General features: G+C 37.9%; 1 protein-coding gene across 1 annotated transcript in view; it reads left to right on the plus strand.

Moving 5' to 3' along the window:
- The window catches only part of LOC106883777 (uncharacterized), an 81,871-nt gene that overhangs the window by 48,922 nt on the left and 21,874 nt on the right, over positions 1 to 11,075 (plus strand). Inside the window, 13 exon segments of the mRNA XM_052975717.1 lie at positions 370 to 426; positions 616 to 717; positions 1,182 to 1,318; positions 1,858 to 2,062; positions 5,347 to 5,458; positions 6,125 to 6,279; positions 6,773 to 6,898; positions 7,701 to 7,885; positions 8,363 to 8,809; positions 9,079 to 9,171; positions 9,565 to 9,778; positions 10,119 to 10,229; positions 10,715 to 10,849. Of these exon segments, the coding sequence (XP_052831677.1) occupies positions 370 to 426; positions 616 to 717; positions 1,182 to 1,318; positions 1,858 to 2,062; positions 5,347 to 5,458; positions 6,125 to 6,279; positions 6,773 to 6,898; positions 7,701 to 7,885; positions 8,363 to 8,809; positions 9,079 to 9,171; positions 9,565 to 9,778; positions 10,119 to 10,229; positions 10,715 to 10,849 (2,079 nt within the window).

The raw sequence follows: 11,075 nt of genomic DNA on the forward strand, positions 1-11,075 counted from the left end.
CAAACATCCACTGTCACTCATTTGAAACCTCTCCCGTCGTCCCCTCCTTCCCCCTCTTTCTCCAATCTCCCCCTTATCCTCTTCTCCCATCTCTCTCCCATTTCTCTTCTCCCTATCTCTCTCCATTGCCCCCCTCTTTCTCCCTACCCATCCACATCATCCCTCTCCCAATATTCCCTATCTCCCCACCTCACCCCTACCATTCTCCTGTATCGTACCCCTCTCTTCTCCCTCCTCACCCCCATCTTCCTTCGCACCCCATTTCCTCTCTTTACCCCCTTGTCATCTCTCTAATATTTGAACCTGTTTTTTGCACCAAAACAAAACTAATCCCAGTATTTTAAGTCGAAATTGCTTTGATGGTTTCAGGTCTTCATCATTAACAAAAATGGCGACAGCTTTGAAAAATCCGAGTTTGAAAAGCAAGTAAGTTCAGAATTTTATTTTCAGTTCAGAAGCTTGACTCTCCAACTTTGGAGCGTAGGGAAGAAAACCAACAATCTATTGTCCATTCATCTAATTATTTTCTAAAGTGTCTCTAATTAATATTTATATATTATTAAAATGTCTTCACTTATTGTATACTAAAGGTGTTTGTAATATTTTGTTTTATAGCTTTACTTGTTGCGGAAATATGCTTCACATCACATTCCTGACCAGCTGGAGAGTAACCGCTTCTACATCTGCAGCCTCTCTACCGCCACCATCGTTTACAAGGTGATACTATCTTTACCATTATTCTAGAAGTATGTCTCTTGTGCACTGTAGTCTTCACATCTGTTGTATGCCTTCTGTACTGTAGTTTTTACACCTGTTGTGTACCTCGTGTGTACTGTAGCCTTTATATCTGTCATATAGTCTTTACATCTGTTGTGTACTGTAATCTTCACATCTGTTGTATATTTGCATGTATTGCTATTACATCTGTTGTGCATCTATGTGCACTTCTATTGCATTTGTTGTGTACATTTCTTCACCATCTGCGTATTACTGTTTGTTATGTAGTGTGTATTAACATCTGCTCTACGTCTGTCATGTATTTCTATTTATCTGCTGTATATAAGTGGATCTATTGTACATATTTATGTTGCTTATAACTATAGTACTCCTCCTTTTAACAGTGATTTAAAAATAAATTCCTTATTTCATATTTCTCTTTGCTCTCTCTATTTTTTTTATAGGGTCTGTTCACAACAAGTCAATTATGGTTGTACTACAAAGATTTACTTGATCCAAACTTTGAAACACACTTATCCCTTGTACACAGCAGGTTTTCAACCAATACAGTACCCAGTTGGGAAAGATCCCATCCTCAAAGGTTCAATATTATTATTATTTATTCTCCTTTAGGCCCTATTTTAACTCCCCTCTAAGCCAAGCATTCTCTCCTCTGGGTTCCTTAAGGTCCTGTATTCTCCTCTAGGCCCTATATTTAAACTCCTCTCAATGCCTAATATGTATTTACCTCAAGGTTCGATGTTTACTTCTCTCAAGGGGTAATATTTATTTACTTTCTTGAAGGCCCAGCATTTACTTTCAAGGCCCAATATTTGCTTACATCAAAGTTCATGTTCCAATGTTTTCTCTTCTCTAAGTCCATTATTTGCTCACTTCTAGGTCCAGTGTTTATACTCCTCAAGGCCCAGTTCTTATTCCCTCCTTTTGGCTCCTAAACATCTATTTATTTTCCTCTAGGTCTCATGTTTACTTACCTTAAGGCCCAACATATACATTTCTCAAGACCCAATGTTTTAACTTCTCAAAACCCAACCTCCTCTAGGCTCAATGTCTACCATCCTAAAAATCCAATGTTTACTCTCTCCAACGTTCAATGTTTATTATATTTTCTTTGTATAGGTTTCTGGCCCACAATGGCGAGATCAATACTCTGCGGGGTAACAAGAACTTGATGCATGCTCGTGAGGGTACCATGTCCAGTAGCGTCTTTGGGGACAAGTTGAAACTTCTCTACCCTGTTGTGGAGAGTGGAATGTCAGATTCTGGCTGTGTTGACAATGTTCTGGAGTTCCTCATGATGGCCGGAAATAAATCATTGCCTGAGGTAAAATTATATTTACTTGCCTGATATCATGTGTACAGGTTTAGAATTGTAGCTATGTTCCTCACTGGTTGTCTGGAATGGTGGTGTTGGAGGTGGTGGTGACAATGGTGATAGTAGTAGTAATGTGCTAATTATAATTATGGTGGTAATGATAGTGATAATCATCATCATCATCATCATCATCATTAGCAGCCTTAAACTCCTCTTCATAATTTGGTCTACAGTACAAGCAACTTTAGAAAACATTAATTAATTGCGCATTAATTAAATGTTTATAAGTCATTAAACAATTTTGTTCTCTGTCACTTAGTTAAATGGGAGTGTAAGAGTGACTTGGTATGAAATAATGTGCTAACAGCACCCCTGTACATGGCCTGGACTGCTTTCATAAGCCATTCATCTACCCCTAGTGAGACTACCATATATGACAGAGAAAGGTACTCTGTAAAAGGCATATATATATATATATATGTATATATATGTATGTATGTATGTATGTATGTATGTATTGTGTACTGTTTTGTTATTGGTGGGATCAACAAAAAAATGTAATTCATCCCATGAAAAATTATATTAATATTCACAATTAAATAGCAGCTCATATTTAAATCCTCTGTGTGTGTGTGTGTGTGTGTGTGTGTGTGTGTGTGTGTGTGTGTGTGTATGTATATATGTATGTATATACCATCATCATCATCATCATCGTTTAACGACCGGAATGTTAACTCAAATAATATTAAAAGTTCTAATTCAACATGATACTTTTCAGATATTGTGCACATGCAACCATGTACACACACACACACACACACACACACACACACACACACACACACACACACACACACCTGCTTGAAAATGTTGACTATGCTAATGTTTGCATCTAACATAGGCATATTTCTGAAAGTAGTAGTAAATTAAGCCTTGTAATTTGAGATAATGTTTTTCAAGTTATACTCTTTGCATCATCATCATCATCATCGTCATTTCATGTCTGCTTCCCATGCTGCTATAAGCTAGACAGCTCATCACTGTTCTTCTAGGCAGATGAGAGGACCTCTGTACACTCACAAGATGTCTCAACCAACCCATGTTAGCAAATATAAAAATAATAAGTATTTATCATTTTCAACTTAATCTCTGGATACTTTAGGGAGGAACCATACCAGATGTGGAAGCTAAATGTAGAAGCAAGCCACCTCAGGATAATTTTAGAGAAGTCAAAAGTTTTATTAAGTAGAAAAGCAGACAGGATTCAGCTGCCTTTCAGAGAAATGGCTGTGCTCAATATACAGAAAAGGAATTGGTAGGAGTTCTGTACTGTGTGTCCTATTTAAACCATGGGTGCACCATAGGTGTTGTGGATTCACAGACAGGTTGACAGAAAAGGACATTGCAACAGGTTTACAGGTATAGTTAGTAGTCAGCGCGCTGGTGAAATAAATTCTTTCTAGTGCTCCGGAGGCTCTATAAAGATTGCTGGTAATTCTTGTTACCTAAATGACCTAATCGCCAGTAGATAGAATAAGAACAGGGTGGAAGAAGGTCAGAGAACTTTTACTTCTGCAGGCAACAGAAAGATTCTCTCTTAAGTGAAAAGTACATCTATATTGTGTGTGCGTGTGCGTGAATGCGTGTTTGGATGTGTACATGTGTATGCATAAATACATATACTGTTTACCTGTTGCTTGTTTCAATCATTGAATTGTGGCCATGCTGGGGCACTGTTTTAAAGAGTTTAGTAGAACAAATTGACCCCAGCATATATGTAAAAGCCAAGGTGTGTTGCATTCTGTTACACAATAAGTAAAAAATGTATAGTAAATACACAAATGAAAAGTAAAAAAAAAAACGTATATTGAGTGCACAAACAGACAGAAGATAAACACAGAAGGTCCCTAATTCTTCATTAGTTATCAACCAGATGGTATTACTCAGTTTCACACCATTAATGATAAGACTGATAGGCATGTGTGTATAATATGCATATTATGTATATGATATGCATATGTTTAGTATTTAGAGTCAAACATACAACGTCATCATAAGTATCTAATTTACACTAAACTTAGAAGATACCATTAATTAAACCACGAAATTTGATGCAATGCTTTTGATAGATATTGTATGCATACCTTTGTGCGTGTGTGCGCGCAGCTGCATGGTACACACAGACACTTGAAGGTATTAACTACATCAGCACATGGGTTAAGTTGCATTTTGTAAAACATATGCATTTTGCAAAACAACATTAAGCCTTATAATTTGATATAGACTTGATAGTTGTGTGTGTGTGTGTGTGTGTGTGTGTGTGTGTGTTTATATTTGTATATTCTTTTATTCTTTTACTTGTTTCAGTCATTTGACTGTGGCCATGCTGGAGCACTGCCTTGAAGGAAATTTAGTCAAACAAATCGACCCCAGGACTTATTTCTTAAACCTAGTACTTATTCTATCAGTCTCCTTTGCTGAACCACTAAGTTACAGGGACATAAACACACCAACACCGGTTGTCAAACGGTGATGGCAGCGACAAGCACAGACAGCAGGGAACATGGTGGTAGTCATATATAGAGATGGTGTTGGTAGAGGTGGTCATGACAATTATAGCGAAGATGGTGGTGATGGTGATGATGGTGGTGATCGCAATGAGAATAATTATGTTGGTGCAGTCGTGGCTGTGTGGTAAGAAGCTTACTTCCCAACCACATGGTTTTGGGTTCAGTCCCACTGCGTGGCACCTTGGGAAAGTATCTTCTACTATAGCCTCGGGCTGACCAAAGCCTTGTGAGTGGATTTGGTAGATGGAAACTGAAAGAAGCCCGCTGTGTGTGTGTGTGTGTGTGCCCTTGTCTGGACATTGCATGATTGTTGTAAATTAATGTCATTTATTTCCTATTTTCCATGAAAATATGTCCGACTGTGGGGAAATATTATCCTGCTTGGAAACAAGTGTGGGTTGGTGACAGGAAGGGCATTCCAGCCTTAGAAATTCTTCCCCGATAAACTCTGTCCAATCCATGCAAGTGTGGAAACATGGACATTAAAAAATGATGGTGATGACGATGCTGATGATGATGACAATGACTACAATGATGATGTGACAGAGATGATGACACACGTGGCAGTGATGATGATGATGATGATGATGGCAGAGTTGTTGGTGATCCCTGTGAAAATGATTATGGAGTTAGTGATGATGAGAGTGATGGTGCCAATGGTAATGACAATCATGGTAATGATGATGATCATTGTTTATATATTGTAGTTTCTCTAAATTTCAGGCTATGATAACAATGGTACCTGAAGCATGGCAGAATGATAAAAACATGTTACCAGAGAAGGTGGCTTTCTACAGATGGAGTGCCCACACAATGGAACCATGGGATGGACCAGGTAAATCTTCAACCCTTACAGTTCATCAATTTACACTCCATGTTCAAAGTACATGGATCTGACCCTCACTTCATGTTTGGATTCATGTAGCACTCATTGTTCTAGAAATAGCAACCAAATTTCCTTCAAATCACACTCTGGAAGAATATAGTTTGAGATAACAGTTCCAATACAGGGTGGTTATCGCTGGGATTTTCCTTCACCAAAATCTGCTTGATAAAGGTAGAACTTGAGTCAACTCTTTGCCAGTCCAAAGCATTTTCATAAGTTTGCCCTAACCATCCATGCCTGTTTTCAGACTTTTAATTAGCCATTGTTTCATACATTCTTAGTAAGTCCTAAGTCCTAAGTTACTCTGGTGGTGGAAAAAAGAAATTGGTAATGTCTATCGTATATGATGTATGGCTACCAGGCAAATCTATCCTGTGGGTCACATATGATACACAAGACAAGCCAAGGGTTTTACAATGAAAAAAACTATACAAACTTCAAAGATACTTTCTTCCACCTCTTCATAGTGATTGGTTTTCTCATCTCACTAATCCCAGTTCTGACCTGATTTTAAGGGGTCAATTAACAGCAATGGAAGGGGGTCAGCTTGTAGTACTTCACACATTATTCAAACGTTTTTTTTTGTTTTTTTTGTTTCTTTCTTTCCTATTGTAGCTCTCTTCACTTTCACTGATGGACGTTACATTGGAGCCATTCTTGACCGAAATGGTCTGAGGCCATCCAGGTTCTATGTTACCAAATCCAACCACATGTACATGGCCAGTGAAGTGGGTGTCGTCGACATACCCCCCTCAGAGATTGTCATGAAGGTAACTTAATTATTCTTGCTGATTTATTTAGAAAACAGAATGAGGTGTATTTGCATATATGTATTTATATGCATGTATTTGTGTGTGTGTGTGTTCTTTTATTTGATTCAGTGATTAGACTGCAGACATACTGGGGCACCACCTTGAAGAATTTTAGTCAAATGACCCAGTACTATTTTTTTTAAACCAGGTACTTAGTCTTTTGGTCTCTATTGCTGAACCACTAAGTTATGGGGGATGTAAACACACCAACACCAGTTGTCAAGTGGTGGTGGGGAACAAATACAGACACAAACAACACACACACATACTTTAAAGTAAAGATTATTTGCCAATATAATATGGCATATATATATATATATATATATATATAAATATATATATATGTATGTATGTACTCTTACCTACACACATGTACCTACTTACATATACATAATAGCACTTTAATGATTGACTGTACCTTTTGTAAATTTTCTCTTTCCATTTTTTCCAGCATCGCCTGAAACCTGGCCGTATTCTTCTTGTTGATACTGTAGAAAAATCTTTCAATCTCCAAGATGATGCAATTAAATCTAAGATATCCAAAATTCACCCTGTCATGGAATGGCTGGATACTGAAGTAAGAAAAGTTTCTCCCTCTTTATACATACAGTAACCCCTCACCATGTCATGGATTTTCACTTATCGCAGGGAGGTTTTGGAATGTAAAACCTGCGATGGTTGAGGGATTACTGTGTGTGTGTGTTTGTGTATGTGTGTGTGTGTATCCGTATGTGTAAAGCTCGTGGGTGCCGGTGCCATGCTGGTGCTGTGTAAAAGCACCAAGTACACTCTGTAAAGTGGTTGGCATTAGGAAGGGTGTCCAGCTGTAGAAACCATGCCAAGACATACCCGGAGCCTGGGCAGCCCTCCAGCCTTGCTAACTCCTGTCAAACTGTCCAACCCATGCCAGCATGGAAAACATATGTTAAATGATGATGATCATGATAAAATATATAACTGACGATATAATACACACACAAACACACACACACACACACACACATCAACATATACATGCCTATACACAAGATACACACGCATGCACACACATCAGCACATACATGCACATACACAACACACACACTCGCACGAACATACAAGTATCAATACATACATGCTTATACACAACATACATACACGCACATCAGCACATACATGCATATACACAACACACAAACATCAGCACATACATGCATATACACAACACACACAGACACACACCTATATGAATATTTACAATCACAAAGTGGTTCCTTTTGCCAAAGTTGAGTCCTCTGTTTTACACACCATTCTAAAAGGTAGGATCTTTACCAGATTAATGTTGTTGTTGCCTTTGTTAATGTTGCTCCAATATTTACATTTAAACCTTCAATTTCCAGTGCATCAATATGGCAGAACTGCGCAAGCTCCACCAGCCCAAGACCCCTTCACCTTGTACTTCTCACAAAATTGAAGGCACAGTAACAGTGGAAGGTGGGCCCTTACAACAAGATCTCCGTCTTACCATGTTCGGCTACACAACTGAAGCAATCAATATGCTTGTCCTACCTATGGTTAAAGACAAGTAAGTGTGTAATATCTTCCCTGTTCCCTATTTTGCAATAGAATCCACTGGTGAGAGCAGTCAGGTTCATTTTTAGTCTCCACGTTTGTGAGAGCAGTCAAGTTTATTTCAGATATTCTCATTCTAAAAACCATCTCTGGCTAATCGTTGAGAGGATGTTTGTTACCTTGGTAAAGGTTTGGGCTTTCTGAGTGCTCTTATTGTTGTTATTTATAAAAGACCAACACAGTTTGTCTTTATGTGCAATAAGAAAATCTTGTGTTAAATGTTCATGGATGTTGTTCGGTTACTTCTTCATCGCAGCCCAAGAAACATATTCATAGTCATCAACTCAATCAGTTACCACCACAGACCCTGCCAATGACATTCAGACTGCAGACATTACAAATAAATTTATATTATAGGTCAGATGTCCTATGAATGCTATACAATCTGTCTCCATGTTTTCAATATATTTCTTTTGTTTTTCTCTTTCAGGAAAGAAGCCCTTGGCTCTATGGGAAACGATGCTTCATTGGCCTGTCTTTCCCAGTTTAGTCCACTGCTCTTTGACTATTTTAAACAGTTGTTTGCTCAGGTGACCAACCCACCAATTGATCCATTCCGAGAGAAGATCGTCATGTCTCTTGCCTGTCCTATTGGGCCTGAAGGTAACATTCTGGAACCTTCTGCCTCACAGTGCCGCCGTCTCTGGCTTGAGCAGCCAATTCTCTCTCTTGATGACTTGGATGTCCTTAAGTACGTTGAGTACCGCAAGTGGAAAACCAAAACCATTGACATTGTGTTTCCTTTTAGTTCCAACAAAGATGGACTTATAACTGCACTTGACCACATATGTAAAAAGGCAGAGGATGCTTGCAACGCCGGTTATACACTTTTGCTGTTGTCTGACCGCAAAGCAGGGAAGGATTTTGTCCCCATCAGGTAAGGAAATCTATTTAGGGTTTTAGGGATGCAAACAGGAGAAGTAGGTCATGCTTTTTTTTTGTCCCCTAAACAAATTTCATTCTTGCGCGTATGTAGCAAGATGTTATTTGAGGGAGATTTAACTGCTATTTCTAGCTATTTGTGCGACTACATAAATGCACTTTAGTTAATCCCTTCATCTACAGTATTTCAGTTGTGTACAAAGTAACTGTTGATCATGGCTAATCTCATTTGAACTATTTGTATTCTTTTTCCTCTATTTTCAGTTCCTTAATGGCAGTTGGCACCATCCATCATCATCTCATTAGTGTTAAGCTCCGAATGAAAGTCGGTCTTGTTGTAGAAACTGGTGAAGCCAGGTATTGATGTTGCTTATTATTATTATTGTTGTTGTTGTTGTTATTAATTTTATTATTATATGTTTGGTTTTTGCTTTGTATTTGTACAAGTTGTCACTGGTACAGATGCCTTTCACATGCCACTGGTACTGGTGTCTTTCATGTGACACGAGCACTGGTGCCTTTAACATGTCACCGGCACAGGCCTCGACTACCATTTCATGTCTTCTCAACCACACCAAATCCCCAAAAGTCTCCATTACTTGTCATCACCTCCATGAAACTCAACATCTGAAGATCATATTTCACCATCTCATCCTATGTCCTCCTGGGTCTACCTCTTCCACATGTTCCCTCCACAGTTAGAGATTGGTATTATTGGTATATATTTTTCTCTTTGTGTTTCTCTTGTAGAGAGGTTCACCATTTCTGCACCTTGATGGGATACGGTGCTGATGCTATTTGTCCATATTTGGTGTATGAGTTGATAGCAGATCTTCGAGAAAGGAAACTTGTTGATGAAACTCTCACAGACTTGGATATATTTACAAACTTTCGGTCATCTTGTGCTCGTGGAATTTCCAAAGTGATGGCAAAAATGGGAATTTCAACTCTTCAGAGCTACAAGGTAAATTTTTTTCACACTCAAAAGATTTACTTTTCTTTTGCTAAAACTCTAATATACATCTATCCCCATTTACCATTGGTGTTTGGTTCCCCCAAAAATCACCATGTTAAATAAATCAGTGATAAATGATTGATAGAACGTATAAATGAAATAGGATTAGTACCAAGATACCAAGTTGCCCTGGGCATTGTGATGGTCACTAGGGCACGCTTTTGCAGTCCAAGCAGAATCTTTAACTGATCATTGATCCATGTTACCACAGGTCAATCTGTGATAAGCATAACACAGTTCACAACATAATTGTCTTCTCTCTTTCTCATTATTATTATTATTATTATAGGGTGCCCAGATATTTGAGGCCATTGGTCTTGATCAGGAAGTTATTGACAGATGTTTTGTTGGAACACCTTCCAGAATTGCTGGAGCCACATTTGCTATTCTTGCTGAGGAGGTTTGTCTTTGATGTTTTCTTTTTAATTTTCTATTTTGTTAAAAATTTAACAACCTTCTGTATCATGTAGGTGCCAATAGACATATCATAGAGATGATCATAAACATATGACACAGCTGGTCATAATTGTATGTTAGAGATGGTCACAGATGTATAATATATATATATATGTTTATATATATATATCTCAAAATATATATAAATATATATAGGTATGTTGACACAAACAGAAAAAATAGAACTCAAAATATTGAGTATATATATATATATATTTTTATTAATATTTAGCAGAAGTAACAGAGTGACTCAAGGACCAAGAATTCCATGCGTTGGCACCTATATATATACACATACATAGATGTGATGTGTGTGTATCTGTATATATATATGTATGTATCCTTGGCATCAAAGTTTTCCTGTGTCTGTGATAAGTGATCAGCATTAAACAATTATCGAGTTTCCATTTCTCTCTTCACATCCTGTAGACCCTGTCAAGATACCAGAATGCCTTTTCACAACACAAATTTGACCAAATAATCATGAACAATCCCGGATTCTACCACTGGAGAGATGGAGGTGAGAAACATGTGAATGACCCAGAAACCGTAGCACTTTTGCAGGTAACTTCACCTTTATTTGATCTCGTAAATAATGTGAGTGTGTGTGTGTTTGTCTTGACATCATGTGATGTGGTAGATGGCAATTAGAAAGAAGCCTCGTGTGTGTGTGTGTGTGTGTGTGTAAATGTATGTGTATTTTTTCTATGTGTACAAATAACATGGAATAATATCAATGTTTTCTTTGAAACATATGTCGGAAGTATAAAGATTTGAATAACATCTGTGT

The sequence above is a fragment of the Octopus bimaculoides genome, chromosome 22, assembly GCF_001194135.2.
Source record: "Octopus bimaculoides isolate UCB-OBI-ISO-001 chromosome 22, ASM119413v2, whole genome shotgun sequence".
Taxonomy (NCBI): Eukaryota; Metazoa; Mollusca; class Cephalopoda; order Octopoda; family Octopodidae; genus Octopus; species Octopus bimaculoides.